Source organism: Phaenicophaeus curvirostris, chromosome 28 (genome assembly GCF_032191515.1).
Source record: "Phaenicophaeus curvirostris isolate KB17595 chromosome 28, BPBGC_Pcur_1.0, whole genome shotgun sequence".
NCBI lineage: Eukaryota > Metazoa > Chordata > Aves > Cuculiformes > Cuculidae > Phaenicophaeus > Phaenicophaeus curvirostris.
In genome coordinates this window covers 5,589,771-5,608,293 of record NC_091419.1, presented here as the reverse complement: position 1 = coordinate 5,608,293, position 18,523 = coordinate 5,589,771, and the positions used below count along the sequence as shown (strand labels likewise).

Sequence of the window (18,523 nt, the reverse complement as noted above, 5' to 3'; positions counted from 1 at the left end):
GGAGGGGCCCAGAACTGACCCCAGGATTCGAGGAGCGGTCTCACCAGTGCCGAGTCCAGAGGAAGAAGAACCTCCCTGGCCCTGCTCGCCACGCCGTGTCTGATCCAAGCCAAGATGCCATTGGCCTTCTTGGCCACCTGGGCCCCTGCTGGCTCACGTTCAACCAACATCCCCAGGTCCTTCTCCTCCAGGCAGCTTTCCAGCCAGACTTCTCCTAGTCTGTAGCTGCACAGGGTTGTTGTGCCCCAAGTGCAGGACCCAGCATTTGGCCTTGTTAAACCTCATGCCATTGGACTCAGCCCAGCGGTCCAGCCTGTTCAGATCCCTTTGGAGCCTCCTGACCCTCCAGCAGATCCACACTTCCACCCAGCTTAGTGTCATCCGCAAACTTGCTAAGGGTGCACTCGATGTCTTCATCCAGGTCATTGATAAAGACATTGAACAGCAGCGCCCTCAGCCCCATCTCCCCCCACCATCCCTCCCAAGCGCAGGAATCAACCCGCCTCTCGCTCTCCTTCACAAGCCCAGCACTCCCCTGCTCCGAGGGGACCTTAGAGCGACCTTCCTGTACCTGAAGGGGCTACAAGAAAGCTGGGGAGGCGCTGTTCACAAAGGCTTGGAGTGACGGGATGAGGGGCAATGGGTGTAAACGGGAGAGGGGCAGATTTAGACTGGACATAAGGAAGAAATTCTTCATGATGAGGGTGTTAAGACCTTGGCCAAGGATGCCCAGTTGAGTAGTGGCTGCCCCATCCCTGGAGTTGTTCAAGGCCAGGTTGGATGGGCCTTGGGCAGCCTGATTTAATGGGAGATGTCCCTGCTCATGGCAGGGGGTTGGAACTGGATGATCGCTAAGGTCCCTTACAACCCAAACAATTGTCTGACTGATTCTCTCCCGAGCCTAGTGCACTCTCCCCTCTTTCTCCCAAGCCCAACGTTCCCTGTGTGACTACTCCTCACAGAATCACTAGGTTGGAAAAGACCTACTGGATCAAGTCCAACCCTTCCTATCAATCACTAAACCATGCCCCTCGGTGCCTTATCCACCCATCTTTTAAACCCCTCCAGGGAAGGTGACTCAACCCCCTTCCTGGGCAGCCTCTGCCAGTGCCCAATGACCCTTTCTGTGAAAAATTCTTCCTGATGTCAAGCCTGAACCTCCCCTGGCGGAGCTTGAGGCTCACACCTCACCAAGGAGCCCCAGTATGTCAGGAAGCACCGACAGAGGCGATGCCGTCCTTCAGAACAAACCATTCATCAGGCAGGACAGACTAGGATAAACCAGGACGTGTATTTTTAAAAAGTGCAATGTATTAATAAACATTTTTATATATTTTGGTCTCAGTTAAGGCTATAACGACATTAACGGTTCTGTAAACCACACAAAGTTGTCATAACAACGTAAAAAAAGTAAGGCAACACACATCGATCCAAACTCACTGTTGGTCCCATGAGCCTGTCCTAAGGCAAAAGGAAAAGGCACGGCAGCAGAATCGGGGGACGCCATTTATCCCGTACACTCAACTCACATATTCTACTTGACATGAGTTCTACGTTAGGTTTTCTTTGCAGAGTTTTAATTTAAAGTGAAGAATATTTGTTATCAGCAGCCCTGCTTAACCCTTTCAGCACTGTATGTTTCCAGGCTGCCTTTCCAGCTGCCACAGAGGACATGAATAAGTTCACAGCCTTCAAAGGGTTAAAGCCAAAGCTGCAGTCAACTTCAAAGAAGTCCAGACAGCTCAAGTATTTCACTTCTCCATACAGGGAATGTGAGAATAAGGGTCCGAAAACCTCCGTTTTACTTTTGCAGTTGGTTCATATTCATCCAGGAGTTCCTGAGCATGGGCCGCTGCAGACCCTTGTGCAATGTACACAGAGTGGATTTTATCAGTTCGCCTTGCTGGCTGCTCCCTCCGTCTCACCGTTATCAGAGTCTCTTTGTTAGCACAAATCCTGCCCTGGGATTCTGTACATTTGAAAATCCCAGGAGGAAGTTTGATATTTGCGGTTGGCATCACTGGAGTTCGGCGGGGCACTTTAGTCTTGGACAGAATCAAAGAGGATCTGTGTCTCAAAGACAGGGACGCAGAGGAGGAATTTGAAGAGGTTTGCAAAAGAGAAGGCACTTTGCAAAGGTCTTTGGCAGGCACGCTGGCGCTCTGAGCACGGCGGTGTGATCCCATCATCGCTTTAAAGAAATTAGATACTTAGATACTGAAAGCAGGGATAAAAGTGGAACTTGATACAAGCAACTGGGACCAGACAACATCTGGGCACCCGGCTGCATGCAGCGAAAGATGTAGAATAAAAAAAAGCACACACTACCTTAATACTGACCTTCGGTTTCCACCCGTCCTGTCCTCTCCTCCAGCAGGCTCTCTGTGCTTGCTGAGGTCTCAGAGTCTACGTTTTCCTCATCAGAGCCTCGCTGGTCGAGCTCAGGTAACCGGTAAGTTATGTCTTCCCTACACAAAACAGATCAGAGCACTCTAGAAAGACATCACTGCTATTGAGCAACTCTATACATCACATCTTTCAGGTAAACCTTGATGACTATGTGCAGGAAACATTAATTCTCATGGTGTTTTCTCTCATCTAGTCCTTTGCATTTTCTTTTTCCCCGTTCATAAAGGGTTATAAACCAGAATTAAGACAATTTTGGACAAGAAGTACCGCTTTACTCTCTGCAGTACCTCCCACTGCATCGCCTACAGAGATAAGGGGTTTTCAGAGCTGTGACTCACTTTTCTTCTTTTATCGACTGTATGCGATCAATGAGAATCTCCTTTTCCCGGTTATCAGCTTCAGAAACTTCCTCTTCTTCATGCAGCGAGTCCAGTTCTGAGTTGCCACTGTCATTTCCTTTGCTCTGTGAGCTTTTACTCTGCAAGACAAATTTACGTGTAACCCTTCTCAGTCATCAGAAGCCGCACGAGTCTTGTCTGGTTGGGAGGTGGAAGAGAAACGAATGGGGCAGACAGAGCTGGTGGGATTGATGAGCAGCTGTTAGTTATTCATACAAATGTTTCAAAGAGTAATAAGACATTTTTCTCTATTCACCTGATTCCTGGAGTTTTTTTTGAAACAGTAGTTTGATTTGCCAGCCTCAGCTCAGTTTTAGTAGTCACTTATAAGTAATATTATTGCATCCAAATTACATTTAGAATGGCTTTAAGATAACAGTCATGACAGAACAGGTCAGCAGCCCTGCATGCAGGCTGGGGAGGAAGTGGCACCGATCCATGCAGTCTCAGTCGTTCCAGAGAGTATTTAAATCCAAGTTACAATACATGTAGTAAGTGTTTTAGCCATGCAACAGCACAAAGTAAAAACCACACCGAACATGCACTCTGAACACTGTGTACATACCAGCATCCCCTCGTAAGGGGAAGAAAAACCCAGTTTTACAGGCCAGAGCTAGAGAGAGATGAAGACCAAATTCACTGTACGTGGCTTCTGATCAGTTTGGTTTAATCAGTACAACAAAACCAAAAGTACTGTTTAACCCTTACAGTCCTGTACTTTTCCAGGCTCTCTTCTCAGCTGCCACTTAGAAGAACAGGAGCAAGTTCACAGGCTTAATATAATGTGGCATGTTTTTTTCCACCATCCACCTCCAGAGTAAATGAACTGCTCTGCCACATAAAAGACTGCAATCTCAGTTCTACCAATTCACTTATATGGGAACAGATTTTGACCACTACAAGAGCAGATCCCCACCCCTGCACCCTTCACTCAAACTGAGACTCCAGGCAGCTGTATATCTAGCTCCTACCTACAGCTCAGGGCAAGCCCAAATCCCTTTTCTTCTTCTCTTCCAATCACCTTTGGCTCAGCGGATGGGATGGACAGGATAAATAAGCAGCACATCCCTTCCCAAGAAACCAGGGGTCGCTTTCTGCTGGATGGTGTGATTCCGCGGTTTATTCCAACACTTACCGTGTTCTGCCGCAGCAATGAGAGTCGTCGAAAAGCAATGCTCTCTGCTGCTTCAAGCTGACTTATTTCATCCATTTTTATCTTGTACTTCCTTATCTGTTCCTTGATGAGCATCTCCACACACCTGAACAAAAGGACAAGAATTTATTCAGCAGCCTCATACTGTTAAAGCTAATTGCGGTGGGATGAGCTGCCTCTTTAGGCTCGGGGGCGTTTGCCACAGACACACATGGATGAGATGCAGTCGAGTGTCTCAAAGGAAGCCTTGGAGAGGGTTACACGCATGGTGACACGGTGAGGAGTCCAACACAGCAAGCGGAACAGGACAGACTTAAAGGTAACAGCACATGCTGTTCCTGGGGTAACCAGAGCCTCTCAGCTGACGGCACACAACCCCGGTGAGCAAACAGACATCACCATGGCTGCCAGCTGCTTCTGCCGCCTGCGCTGGCACAGACTGGCAGACACAGAAGTAGCCTGAAACTGCCCTTCCCCACCTCTATGGCCCCACGGGTCAGTAAGATGTTACAAAAAGCTGTCACTTTTCAAGCTGTTTTCATTTGGGGCAGACTCAAGGCTGGTCATGCAGCGAGGATGGCAAGGGGCATTCAGACAGCCAAAGCTGCACGAGCTAGAGGAGAACAGAGATCAAGGACAGAACCTTCTTCAATTCAAGGGACAACACAGCAGAAATTATCAGGGGTTTCCAAGTATGCAGGAGGCAGCTGAATTCTACATCCTACTGTTCATTACGGCTTGAGGCTCAGCAAAATATCTCTTAGTGTAGAACCTCCACAAATAAAATACAAACCTGATATTTACGAATTAAAAGTCATCTTACTTTATGCTTTGTAAACATAAGACAGGTGGAAAGACTCAGAGTAAGGCACAAAGTGGCATGAGTTGCAGAACTCTTAACCCTCAGTTTCTCAGCTTGGTAAGAGTAATTTGTTGTACCAATTGCAGGTAGTTGTACCAGCTCTCCATCGTATCTCAAGGTACTCCTTTGCAGCAGATTACTAAAACTTACATGGTTGTTTTTGAAACATCCTTCATGCTGGTTAAAGGATCAGAGGTATCAGGACAACGCAAGAGGCATGGAGCAAAAACAATGGCCAGGGCATTGGGTGACATACGGTTGACATCTTCAATCAAAGCCACTCTGAAATTCAATGTTCAGAACAAAAAGATGGTTTAAGCAAACCTTCCTAGAGCAAGAGCTATCTGATTAAGCTTCACCAGAGTTCCCAAATAACACAAGAGGCCTCTAGGGCACCGAGTACAGCAAGGAAGTACTAACCTTATTTTACACCTACTACACAGACAGTTTCACGCATCAGATAAAGGAACAGGAAGCCACACAGGTTAAGCTGGCTCGGTAGTGTCTCAAAGTATGTCTGGTGAGTCAGTGCCTCCTCTTTAAAAACCCCTTTTCCCTGTGTTCAGAGGGCCACTCAGAAAATTCACAAGTTCCTTGGATGAGAGCAGCCCCTGTGCCAACACCACTTATCCCTGCTCCCAAAACTAGTGTGTGTGCAAGCGTTTATAACCCTTGCACACTCCCTACCACGTATGCTAACATACTCAGTTCACTATGTACCCATCTGTATAAATCCTGGTGTCCAGACTCAAGAGCCTTTCAGATCTACCTTGTCCTCAAAGCTGTTCTTACCCAATTTGCTAAAATACACCAGGTGGTAGAAGTAAGCACATGTCTAGCTTTAAGCACAACTATCACCTGCAATTCCTTCATTCCCAAACCAGCAGCACAGTCCCTGCATCGACACTCAGGGGGTTGAAGATCTTAAAGCTTCCAAGAGGGACTCAAAAGTTAAATGGAGTTTCTCTCCAAATGAAGTAATTAAACTCATTACTTGACCAGATGGAAGATGAGTCGCTCCAAGGTGTTGTGATTTGCTTGTGGAAGCTGTTCCAGGACGCTGTAAATGGCACAGAGTTGCTCCTGCTTTTCTGGTAGTTCTGTACAAGGGGAGAAAGCACAAGATCATAATTGCGTGTGATGCTTGGAAAGCCACCAAGCCCTTACTGACATTGTCTTAAACTATCTGCAACAGGTAGAGATTAAATCCTTGGCAGCCACACTGTCAATTCATATACCAAGTGTTCTAACTGGATGTTCAAGTATCCCTCACAGCTCTGCAACTTTCCTGCTCTTTCAGCCGTCGCTGCTGTTAGCAATCACCAAGTGACACAGCAAGGTCTCCAGCCTTGGGTTCTTACTCCTGCTGAAGCTAAATTAATCTGAGGATTTGAGATATCTGGCTGGCTACATCTGGTCCAGAAAATCAAGAAGGAAAACACACTGTACGAAGGGAAACCCGCTCAAATGCTTGCTGTTTTTAGAAAGGGCAGCTGTGGAGTGACACCACGCTACAGAAAAAGGAACCCCAATGCAAGGTCAGATAAGCAAGAGGATAAATTCCCCAAGAAGTGTTTTATGTAAAATGCCTACAATCATCACTAAGTGTACTGGAAGGAAGCTGCTCAGCCAGCGTGAGCGCCTTTTAAGTTCTCCTCCCAAGGACGTGATAAAGCTAAAGAAAAACAATTGCCTCCAACTTCTAAAACCTACCTACAGCTCGGAGAAAATCGTTGTACTGCGCTGATGTCATCAGTGGGTCAGGCAATTCCCGTAGCCACTGCTTAAGGATCCCCGTAATGGTGTGGATAGGGTAGTTCTCCAGTTTCACGGAGTTTGGATCTGAAAATAAATGTTTTAATTCTAGCAATTCATCCCTGTGATGGACACAATGGGTCCCCAAAAAAGTAACATTAGAAACCATCCCATTGCTGAATCAAAGCAGTAATTCAGAAGAAAAAGACTGCTGCTTGTCCCTTTTATGTGCTAAGCAGCTTTCTCCAGGCAACAAAAATATAGCCTGCACACCCACCAGAAAGTGTTTTTTTCACAGCTCTCAAAAGCAGCAGATAGTTTCAGCAGAAAAGAATTGCAAGGAAAACTGGTATCACACAAGGAAGTCAGAGGGCAGACAACGCTGCCTGACCTGCTTGCAGCAGCTGTTTCAGCTCCTTCATGCGATTTGCTGATCCTGATTTCCTGTAGATGCCTTCTGTGTAGAGGCCATGCATCTCCACATACTCCAGTAACTTCTCCATGACAACAGGGACTGAATTTCTCTCACTGGTCAAGGAACTCACACACACTCCAAAGTGACGTGGTTCTGTGTCCTGTTCATTCTGGAACCGATACAGGTCAAGCACCATAAGCATCTCTTCCCAAGCTAGGAGATGCCATTGCTTCATGCTACAATTAGCTTTTGTCGCTGGAAGCATAAGCTAGGTGTTTTATTAGAATCATGGAATGGTTTGGGGCAGAAGGGACCCTAAAGCAGTATTGTGTAGTATCACAGTAACACTCCAGTTCTACTGTTCTTACCTTTTTTCCACAGGACATACAGCTGCTCTGTATTTTGGACATGCATTTCTTGTGACAAGTCAACTTGCACACTAGAGAGAGGAGCAATCGTTACAAACATTCCAAATCACAGGAAGACTCTAAGTATCTTGCCTCACTCGCTGTATAACCTGCACGTGCTGCTCACTGAGCTCCATCTGCACCAGCCAAAGCTACCAGCACTGTGCACGTGCGGTGAGCTGAGAGGCCAGAGCAAGGTGTTTTCACTCACCGCTGCAGAGACAGGCCTTCTCCATGGGCCAGATGTAGGACGAGCAGTGCTCGCACGACTGCCGTATGCTCACTTGGTAGTTTGTGAATACGTGGCCATTGTGTTCTTCAATCTGGTGGGAGACAGAAAGAAATTAATGGCTTTTGTTTGCCTTTTAAATTATTATTGTTGTTATTAATAACATTATCTAATCCCATCTTAGATTTCCCACTTTTGTCTAACAATTACAGCTGACAGCTTTGACCTTGAAACCAAACTTCACCCTATCTCAAGGCAGCTGGGTTTGCCGGGTCATTCCATAATTGACTTACTGCCCTGGTTGAAGTTAATCAGCACAAAACATTAGCTATATGGTTTGTTATTGATGTTCAGTAGTTTTCCTACAAACAGCCCCATTATTGAGAGAGCCATTATGTTCTAAAAGGTACTATGGAAACTGCTGGAGTTCCACCATAAGTAAGATCTCTGATTAACGGAAAACAGTTTTACATTGTGTCACATGTTATTAAAGAGGTAAGTGATCTACCATGCAAAATAAAGCAGAACTGCAGTACAAAATCAAGCTCTTTCAAGAGTATTTTTCTCTGTGTTCTGCAAGTGCAGCTGAGGACTTGGATTACTGCAAGAAGAAATGTACTTACTGCCCGATCTTGTTTTCGTTTCTTCTTCTGGGCTTTGGTTTGCTGCATGGAACACAGAACTGGCGTTAAGTCTTTGAAATTCAAACGTTCCACTCCCTCTTTTTTTCCTACGCAGTTTCCCAGACCCTACTTCACCTCCAGATGTTTGAGGCACCACGCTGCAGCTTCAGCTCAGTGCGAGAGCTGTCTGAGCCCACACTGTCAAATTCCTAAAAGCCAGCTGAACTCACTGCCTAACGACAAAGCAATTCTACCGCTAAAACTTTCAGAACTCTTAAGTTCTCACCAAAAAAAAATCTGCAAACACTTGAAGATTCTGAAAATACTAGAAGTTAAATAACAAGTAAACCCCAAAAGGTTTATCAGCATCCGGAATTTGTTATATGTGTGATTCACAAATGGAAAGTGTTTCCCATATAATGAGGAACACTATGGAGACTTCAGAGGTAACCTAGGATCCTTATCCTGGGAGAGTAGGATTGTTTCATCATCCCATAAGCCAGTAACAGAGTAAGTTTTATACCTTGGGCTGCTCAGATTCCTCTTTTTTCGTATATCCTCTGATGAATTCATCCAGAAGGGATTGGAAGAGATTCAAAACTAGCTTGACTTCTTTCTCTTCCCTTTTTTTGGCCAGATTTGTAACTAGAAGCTGGTAATTTTCCACCAGATCCTTGTAGCCAACGTGGATTTGCCCATTCTATAGAAGAAATATTATTCAGAAGACAGTATTTTTGGGTGCAGCTGATACAGTTTCAGACTTTTATGTGTTTAAGTTCCAAGGTAAGAAAGTACATTTGTGATTCAAGTAGAAGATAGCAGCCCATGTTAGAAACAAGTGAGCACGCTCCCCTACTTCGCTGTAGAAGGACACTTGGCACAGACATGGCAGTGCTGGAAGAACAAGGAAAACGCTGCTGGCACCTCTTTTGGTGTTTAAACACAGCAACCTGAAGAGGATGAAGACAGCAAAACTCATCCATTTCTAAAAATAAGTTACGGCTGAGTTACTGAGAAAGGGAAACAAAACAGTCTGCTTAAGGCTACAGCAGAACTGTAAAAGGTTCTTTTTCATGTCTAACATTCAGCTTTGAATTCTATGCTAAGAGCTGCCAAACTGCTTTGTTAAAGACCTGTAGGCCAAGCTTTTAAACCACACTGAATTTATTACCTACCAAGTTTTCCCTTCATTGAGACTTACTACTTACAGGAGCAGAGTACATGGTCTTGATGTTTCCTCTAAACTTCTCTGTGGCTTCAAAAAACAAACATTCAACCCCAGACTTCTGGGAGCGCAAGTCATTGATCTAGAAGGCAAAGACACCTGCATCAAGTTTCATTAAAATGAGAATTTCCAACCGGTGTCAAACTTCAGTTGCTGTGCTCGGTCACCTATCCCAGCCAAAACCAGGACAATGACCATTCCAATGATTTACACCAACATTTCCTAATGCACTGTGAGGGTACAAAAATAGGAGGCGGGTAGGCACTAACAAACTCTCTACTTCCTTACATGAATGCCACCAGGATTTAATGTAATGTAATGTAATATAATGCAGTCAGTCACTTAAAAGAAGGAATAGGAAGAGCCTTAACAGAGACCTAGTTCAGTCAAGCTATCAAATCAATTCCCCTTTGCTTTAAATCATAACAGAAGCTGGCACCTAGAGAAGCAGTCTTTAAATAAAATTCCACACAAATAGTGAACGCAGACTTGAGTTTTGTCCTAGTTGAGCGTCTGTTACCTTGTTTAGGAGGAACTCATCAAGATGTTTCAGCTCATTGGCATTTGCAATCTCACGGACTATGGATGCTCGCCAGTTCTGGGACACACTGGAGATCTTGCTGATCTTTATAGTACGGTTCTTCTTTGTCTTACTGCTCTCTTTCACGTGGCAGTCCCCAGCCTGGGGGCGACCTGGCTGTCCAGAAGAAGCTGGGGAAGACATTAATTTGTACATTAAAGCAGGATGACTGTATTTCACCGCATTTGCTTCCGTAGTAGCCATGCAAATATTACAGAAAAGACAACATGAGCGAGCTGGAGATTAAGTCACAAACTCACCTTCTGAAACCTTCTGGGTTCCTCCCAAGTCTGGAAAGAGAACACAAGAAACAAGGGAGAGGCCTTCTCCTTCATCAATCACATCAGGACTCTCCTTTGGAATTTTCTTCTCTGGCTTTTTCCCCAGAAGTCTACGCAAAGGACTTTTAAAAGCAGACCTGAGATAAAAGCAGATAGAGGTTTGTCACATCAGCCGTGGAGGCTAGCTCTGCTACAAGAAAAGGCTCTTTTAACAGCACAGCTCTCACCCACACAGGAACAACCTCTGCTCTGCAACTTACTCTGAGGCCTGGAATGCCAGAATGGAGGGAGCAGGACAGGGAAACAGCACTACAAGCTTGCTGGGTTAAGTTTCTCTCATTGCTGGGTTAAGTTTCTCTCATTGCTCTCAACGCAGCCACTCCCACAGCGGATGTCAACACGTGTCCCCACAATCAGGTTTTCAAGAAACAGTGGAAAGCCTCCCCTTTTTACCCTTTTTCATAAAGGTGGGTCAGTCCCACACGGAATACGTACTTGGCATCTGTTTGCTGACTGGCTGACTGTGTGGAAACAGCTGCGTCCGAGATAAGGAAGAAGTCACTGGGCTTCTTTTGCACAGGATATTTCTTGTTGTCTTTTTCTTCTTCTATCATATCTGGCGATTGCTGCAGTAGAAGAGGGGTCAAAAGCAACTACATATTGAGTGAAACAGATTCTTCAAATGGTTTTAAAAATTAGGATGGTGAAAAATTTTGCTTCATTGAAATGAAACACTTCACCCAATAGGTATTGGCTTACTATTATAAGATCCAGGTATATTTAAGGACTTGATGGATGGTTCATGTATTAAAAATGAAGTTTTCAAATTGTTGAATAATATTTGCTAATGAAATTCTTTTATGTGGGTATCAAGTCAAAAAAAACAACCTGAAAGGAACACAGGCATGCAGAACATGCTATAGCTAATTAGAAATATTAGAGGTTGGAATAAACAAGATTAACCAAGCATAAATATGCACAATAGCATCAGTACCTGATTCATGGCCACAGACTGCGCAAAAGTTGAGAGGTCATTTAATGAAGATGAACTCCCCTTCTTTCTGCAATGTTATAAGATCAGTTTCAGATGACATATTTTAGAGAAACCCATACCCTCTTAATATTTACCACCATTAAATAACTCACATATGGACATTAGATACAAGAGAGAACCCCGATCAACTCTTTTAACTCACTTTTAAATGCAAAATGAACTGAACAAGGAAAAAAATGGGTCAGGTTTCCTGCCATACCAGAGAGATGATGCTTGCAAACTGCAGTCACTAAAATCTTCTTTTCAATGAACAAAAGACACATGAAAACAAACTCCAGGCACTGTAACTAAAGCCCTGGCTCTCCAATTTGAATTCAGCAAGGCAAGCCTCTGAAACATTCTACCCATACAGACTCAGCTGCAGGACTGTGAGCCAAGAAAAAGCAGCAGTCGCTCACAGCTCTGCTTTCCTCCCATAACACCTGCAGATACATAGGCTATCAGGAGTTCAACATCTATTTTTAAATATTATATAAATATGTTTCTTGAACGAGTAAAAATATTCAGGAAGCCACCCTTACTGTAGCTGATCCTGAGGAGACTTATCCGCACGTGTCCTTTCATCCAAAGACTGACTCAACATATCGTTCTGACCGGCATCAGACTGTCTCTTTCCTTTCCACTTCTCTCGCTTGTATTTTAGTTTCCCTGGGTCGTCCACATATCTCTGGATTGCCGAAGAAGTGGGACTATCCAGGTCTTTGGCTGCCTTCTGAGCATGACGTTTGTTTTTATCTGCCCAGCACTCAGCCGGAGTTTGAAAGCTCCCAGCAGCAGACAGCGTGTTACAAAGATTCAGCGCAAGATCTGTCGGCCTTTCAGGGCAGCTAAAGCTTTGGCTGCCTTTAATCTGGTTATTTTGGGTCCCTTGTGCTTTCGCGCTATCAACTACTTTACTATCTCCTTCATCCTCTTCTGGTACAGGTGGTTGTTCAGGAACAGAGCCGCTCTCCGTTTTCTCACTTGATGGCAGTGAGTCTGGAAGAGCTTTTTCTTCACTCCGACTTTTCTCTCCCTCACCGCTTCCCTGAAGGGCAGCATCTTGTGCTGGGAATTCCTTTGGCTTTGGAGCAGTTTCCAAGGCCTCTTCAGAAGTGGTTTGATCCTCATGGCACAGTAATGATGCTCCTTCTAAGGAAAACAGGAGATGCTTATTCTGTAACTCGTTATGTTCCAGCCCCCTCTGCCGACGGGACTCGCGTTTCTCCCGGCTGTTTGTTACTTTCTCCAGGCCCTCTGTCACGTTCTTCTCGGGCAACGAGGCCTTTCCAGATGCGCTCAGGGTCTCAGATTCCTCATTTGGAGCTTGATCTCTGTCCTCAACAGCTCGATCCAGCTCTGTTTCGTGTTTCGCTGGCTCTGTTGCTGGTTCACTGACCTCATCCTTGCTCTCAGCATTCTCTCCGTTCTGATTTTCCTGCATTTCTCTCTGCTTTTCCTCAGCCATTTGCCGAAATCTGTGAAAAATTTGTAAGACAAACACAAATGTTTAATGCACAGCAGTCAAAGGAAGCACCCAGCTGTTGAAATGCAACCTGAACTGCAGTGCAGACGCAAAGCACAAATACAGTCCCTGTATGCCTGCACGGAGATCCCTTCAGGAGGACTGGCAGGCATCAACGCAGCTCAGCTCAAGCACCAAGCGCTTAACCAGTTCCCACACACCATGAGCCAGTTAATACCAACTGCAGCATCACTCAGTAAACAAGTCAACACATCTCACAAACTGAGCCTGGCAACTGAAGCCAAGTGGCTAAGTGGTTAAAACGCCTGTTTACACATCATATCGCTCCCCACTTCTTTACCTCTTGCGCTGTAGATGCCCCCTGACCATGGCTTGCAGGAGACAAATTCTCCTCTTCTGCTGGAGGTAGCGTTTTCGTTCCCTGTGTCTTCGCCATGCTGACTGAATATAAACAGCAGCGTTATTCCTCTGCAGAGCCACCCTGACACAGCGGGAACGCCAGCAAGCCTAAGAAGGGACATTTCCAAAGTAAGGGTGGTGTACTCGAAGACGGGGAGCGTTATTTGAGGAAGCTGGTTTGTTTGTTTGGTAAAGACTACTGGCAATTCTCAAACTTACCTGTAAAACAATGGCTGCCTGCCTTGTTCTGAGAAAGCGCCTCCTTTCTAAAACCATCCTGAGCCAGCTCTGGATGAGAATGATTTTCCTGATTACTTCTTTGTGTAGTGTATCCTGTAGCATCTGCCGCTCAGCCTCTTTCATAAAAACCTGCTCAGTTAAAGAAAAGCTCATCAATAAAAAGTTCAGAGGAGCCTTTCAGCCCCCACTGGAAGTACCTCCACAAGCTCAAAAAAGAGAATGGTAATACTCATTACTGAACCAAACCTTATCAGCTGACAGCAATGAGCACGCTCAAAAAGTAAAAGTCCCTTTGTTTTACCAAACCCCAGTGTGTTGATTCTATGACACACAACTGTCCTTACAGCCTTCAAATCACAGAACTCTTCTAAAATTAAAAGACTGACCCATTTGACAAATGCCAACAGCAACAATTTCCCCAAATCAATATCTATACAAAACACATTTGTGCTGTACTGCAAGGAGACAGGTTGGCATCAAAACCAATGAAGCAACTGCTCACATCTGTTTCAACATCTGCAAGAATCAAACCAGCCAATTTAAATATAAAACGCAGAAAAGAGTAACCCCATAAATGAACTGCACTAAATTTTGCCGTGTACATCAGCATTTCTTACTGGCTTACAGAAAGTTTCACAGACCTTGGTCATCCCTATTTGATAGTAGTTTTCATCCAGTTTTAGTTTATTCAAATAAACACAAATGTCTTCCTTAGAGGCTTTGGCATTTTTGGGCAGTAACACCTGAAACTGGTCTATGAATTCCTGTGAAAGGCAGAGACAAGAGATGAAAGTTAGAATGCAGTTCACAAGTTGAGAGTTTTAACTAGATTTCTAAAATTAAGCTAAGACATTCAAGCTATAAAGGTTGGAAAGCACTTGTTTCTCAGTCTAAATTGGGCTCTCTTCTTACTCTGTAAAATGCAGTCTTCATTCAACCTCCAACCAACAGCAGAGATCACCTTTCTGTGATCTACAGAGCTACACAGAGCATTTTATAGAAATTCACATCAGGAGGCAATAACATGCAGCACTGATCGCTCACACTGGAACACAACACTCGATGCTTTCCTTCACGTAACAAGTGAAACAATTCACTGGTAGATGACTCGCCCAACAGTGACTACAACTTGTTACCATGTCAGCCCTGTCCAAACTACAGCTGATTTTTACCGTTCCACCTTAGTGAACATGAGCATCACGTGAAAAGAAGCAAAAGACTCCAAGGTAACATGTGTTTTCCCAAATGGAGCAGATATTTCTCAAAGCATAATTGGCACCCACATACCTGGAATGTGTATTTGGCACTGTAGCCAGATCTTCTGATCCGCACAGTTTCTAGCATGCCAGTATATCTCAACTGTTGTAGCACCAAGTTTTCATCAAAAAGCATCTCTTTCTGAAAAAGACAAGCAAGTCAACAGCCAGTGGATGCCTGGAGCCCTAGTTCTGTCCAGCAGAGAGAGCATATTCTGGTTTTACACCCTAGGGACCTTTCACCTTCACACAGAACTCGGGAGATTTATTACAGGGTTGGAAGACAGACCCGTGGCTGTCAGACCAACTCACCTCTCCTCCTAATGCAGCCTTACCTTCTCAGCATTGGAGCGGATGCAGCGGATGAAGAAGGGCTCAGCTTTACCCAGGGTCTCCAGTAACTTATTAAGAGAAGTCTGAAATGAAATATTCAGAAATATTTGTCTTCTTCAGATACCAGCATGTGGAGTTGCACTTGACAGCAGTACAGCTTCTTCCTCAAAAATAATGTGTAGAAATAATCTGATGGCTACAGAAAATCCTATGTTATCCGAGAGAGAGGTTCTCCCACACTGCACAGCAGATCCCTCTGTTTTTCACCTTTTCTCAAGATAATTAAAGTGGAGTTTGCAATGCTGTAACAGTAGCACTAGATCTACCCACAAGAGCAAGGATGACTAATACAGAGAACAAGCACATTTCAGAGTATGAAGGTGGTCTTTGCATGCAGTCTAATCAACTCATAAATCTACTTCAGACAAATGCCACGAATAAAAACGACTGTTTCAAGTAAGATGAGCTTAGGTCAGAGCAGAAAGGTGCACCCAGAGGTGTCAGTCACCCACCTGGAACTGTGCGCTTATGCTGGGGGGTTTCTTCTTCTTGTGTAAGTGCAAGAGGGATTTTGTGGTTCGATCGTGCAAAGTCATGCTCACTATGAACTTCAGGGATTTGGAATCCAGCAGGTTCTGGAAGAAAGGTTTTATAATCAAAGTGCAAGTCGCTAACCAAAGGGGACACATTTCTGTCTGCATGAACATAAGTAAGAACAAAACTAACAACCTAGAGCTCCACACTCAATGACACATTACACTGCATGATTATTTCTATTTTAGACCAAAGCAGCTTCCTAAGAACAAAAATTCTCCGCTGCCCCATCCCAAGAGTCTAAGGTGAACAAGGTGAATTACATGATCCCTGTGTTTGCCCTCCATGACTTGATTAGAAATGGCTTTATCCATGGCATCCCCAGTCTAATTAAACTGATGCCAATTCAGTTTTTTCCCCATTCAGTACATTCACCCATCCTTTAGATTGCCAAAGAAGAAGTTTTGGAGAATAAAGGTTACAACTTTACCATCCTATGAAAGAGTATTTTCTGAAGTTAGTTCTGTCAAACAAAATGAACGTTCACAGTGAAAAAAAAAAAAACAGCAAAAAAATAAATCTAAATTTACTGTACAACTTTACCTTGGGAATGATCTGCTTTTGTTTGACACCTCTACTTTTCCTGTTAAAACAGTAAAGCTCATTTAAGACAAAAACACACGTGATTTTGGTTATTTCAGCAAGCTGTAAGTTGGTGCAATTCATGAGGCAAGGTGCAGGACAGAAGCAAATTAGCACAACAGCAGCAGGGTGTGTTCATGCACGTCTCTTGCAAGCGACTAAGGCAAGAAATGCAAACTGCTTCATAATAAGAATATTTATTTATTGTTTTTTTAATAAACTGAAGGGTATTGGAAGCCTTCAAAGGTGAATATTTTCTCCAGTGTTAAAGCTATTACAAACCACACTTGCCCAGCTGATTTTTGTGTGGGTTCTCCTGTTTTGCTAACCACACAGGCACCAAACTCTCATCGTGCTGCTGAGGCACTATTGAGTAAAAACACTTGATTCAGAAGTTCTTGCTGCTTGCACAAAAGCCCTGTGAAAGTACTTAACTGCTCGCAGAGGGACAACACACCCCAGCACTCCACTTAGGAGTTCGATACATCTGAGATCACCCCAGAACATCCTGGGGCACCTCACAAACCCCAGGCACTGCTCACCCACACATAGACAGGGAACTTGGAGCAGAAGCTCTCAGAAACAAGGCTGCAGCTCACATCCTCCTTATTTTACGCACGTGAACATAAGACGCGGTCCAACTCCACACCTCCCATGCCATCCTGAATTTCATGAAATCATTAGTGATAACTTGTGAGAGATTTCACTGTCGAATGTTTTGCAACAAGCTTGTACTAGGTACTTGGCATTTCAAGCAAGCTTACATGAAAAGCAGGTTTAACTTTCAGCCAATGCAATGAAGCGCCAAAGCGTTCCCCATAGCCGCTGTATTTTTTAGTAGGGATTCTTTTATTCTTAATTGTCTTGTTTAGTTTTTTGCAGAAGACAAACTTAGGGCAAGTTTATTTTTAATGGACTAGACTAATTGCTTGATTACTGTTGCACTTTCCAAGCAAGACCTGCAGCACCAGAACTCACGGGAAGTGGGAGCGGTGTTGGAGTCGACTGAGTGACCGAAGCAGCTTACAGGGATCATCCCCCTGCCACGGGAGCTCTTTTATACTTGCGATGATTTGTTCATGCATGTCTCTAAAATGATGCACAGCAAAACAAAGATGGCAAACAAAGATACACAGCCACAGGGGGGTGAGGGAGGAGGAATTAAATACCCAAGTGATCCTATCACCAAGTGTGCTCCAAACAGCAGCAGGTCAATCCCAGACTACTTCTTCCTAAGCGTGAATGATTCTTATCTCATACTAAACTTCATCTCCAATTCTATCTTTTAATATAAATTCTTGACTCATCAATTCAGAAAACAGAGGGAAATTTAGCAAAATGTACGTAATGGGCAAGGAACCTTTTGTTAAGCTAAGCAGCCTTTTCAGATCGATATAAGCTTTATTATGATCAAGCAGTAAACATTTTCATAGAGACTTGACTACAAAAATGGGGCTGCTTAAGCAGATTTACACCAGAAAAGCTAAAAATTAGCTATTTCAGGAACATTTGATGAAAGTTTCGTTTTCATTTCATTTCAAAATCATTCACAAATTGAGCTTTACAAGTAAGCCTGGGATGGTCCCCACATCATGGCAGATTCCATTATTTGAAGCATGCACCGTGCTGGTGAAGCATTGTGGCTTGGCACAGAACCTACCTTCTTTACTCTCCAGAGAGGCACAAACCAAAAATAACAGAAGCATAAGAATCACTTCTGACTGTTAGATGATTCTGAGCTGCTCACGGAGGCAGCAACGCTGTTATAGACAGCTGCTTCCTTCCCTGGGTGCCTCTGAACATTTTTGAATATCAAGATTTGATTTAAGATCTCACAAGAAAACAGATAAGTTACGCTACGGCCAATCCTTTCACCCAAATCGTATCTTTAGTTCTTAACTGCCATAAGTGATAGAGACTGTCCAGGATGGAGCAGTTACGAAGCAGCATGAAGTCACTACTCAGCGTGTACTTTATAGCTTCACTTTGCAGTGAGCGTGCTCAGAAGGGTCAGTCTGCCCAGGAATGTGCCTCCCTGGCCTTTGACTGCAGGTCTGTGTCTACTTACTTCTTGCTTTCATAAAAAGAAATGATGTCTTCAAAAGCATTTATATCGAAATCCTCAGAACAATCAAATGAGAAATCAAGCATTGAGCAGCTGAAAAAGGAACACGTATAAAACCTAAATATTCCATAGAAAGGCAAATACGCCTCTGCAGAGCAGTTCTTTAAGACTTGCCCTGCCTCCTAATCATGACACAAG

General features: G+C 44.1%; 1 protein-coding gene across 8 annotated transcripts in view; it reads right to left on the bottom strand.

Annotated features, from left to right (window-relative positions):
* Positions 1 to 1,272: 1,272 nt before the first annotated feature.
* Positions 1,273 to 18,523, bottom strand: part of MYO9B (myosin IXB) — a 41,700-nt gene continuing 24,449 nt past the window's right edge. The window contains exons 16-43 of one of the 8 annotated variants that reach the window (XM_069877962.1): positions 18,329 to 18,418; positions 17,239 to 17,349; positions 16,222 to 16,261; positions 15,597 to 15,719; positions 15,087 to 15,167; positions 14,783 to 14,893; positions 14,137 to 14,259; positions 13,475 to 13,624; positions 13,197 to 13,363; positions 11,913 to 12,848; positions 11,332 to 11,398; positions 10,833 to 10,963; positions 10,317 to 10,474; positions 9,997 to 10,187; positions 9,460 to 9,558; positions 8,775 to 8,951; positions 8,252 to 8,293; positions 7,611 to 7,722; positions 7,361 to 7,431; positions 6,969 to 7,161; positions 6,536 to 6,664; positions 5,817 to 5,922; positions 4,973 to 5,104; positions 3,943 to 4,066; positions 3,373 to 3,420; positions 2,748 to 2,887; positions 2,341 to 2,468; positions 1,273 to 2,191 (exon numbers count right to left, since the gene is read on the bottom strand). In XM_069877962.1, the coding sequence (XP_069734063.1) occupies positions 1,752 to 2,191; positions 2,341 to 2,468; positions 2,748 to 2,887; positions 3,373 to 3,420; positions 3,943 to 4,066; positions 4,973 to 5,104; positions 5,817 to 5,922; positions 6,536 to 6,664; positions 6,969 to 7,161; positions 7,361 to 7,431; positions 7,611 to 7,722; positions 8,252 to 8,293; positions 8,775 to 8,951; positions 9,460 to 9,558; positions 9,997 to 10,187; positions 10,317 to 10,474; positions 10,833 to 10,963; positions 11,332 to 11,398; positions 11,913 to 12,848; positions 13,197 to 13,363; positions 13,475 to 13,624; positions 14,137 to 14,259; positions 14,783 to 14,893; positions 15,087 to 15,167; positions 15,597 to 15,719; positions 16,222 to 16,261; positions 17,239 to 17,349; positions 18,329 to 18,418 (4,420 nt within the window). In that variant the 3' untranslated portion in view covers positions 1,273 to 1,751. Of the gene's footprint in view, positions 2,192 to 2,328; positions 2,469 to 2,747; positions 2,888 to 3,372; positions 3,421 to 3,942; positions 4,067 to 4,972; positions 5,105 to 5,816; positions 5,923 to 6,535; positions 6,665 to 6,968; positions 7,162 to 7,360; positions 7,432 to 7,610; positions 7,723 to 8,251; positions 8,294 to 8,774; positions 8,952 to 9,459; positions 9,559 to 9,996; positions 10,188 to 10,316; positions 10,475 to 10,832; positions 10,964 to 11,331; positions 11,399 to 11,912; positions 12,849 to 13,196; positions 13,364 to 13,474; positions 13,625 to 14,136; positions 14,260 to 14,782; positions 14,894 to 15,086; positions 15,168 to 15,596; positions 15,720 to 16,221; positions 16,262 to 17,238; positions 17,350 to 18,328; positions 18,419 to 18,523 lie in introns of all 8 variants that reach the window. The other 7 variants (XM_069877968.1, XM_069877963.1, XM_069877965.1 and 4 more) reach the window with 7 other exon arrangements.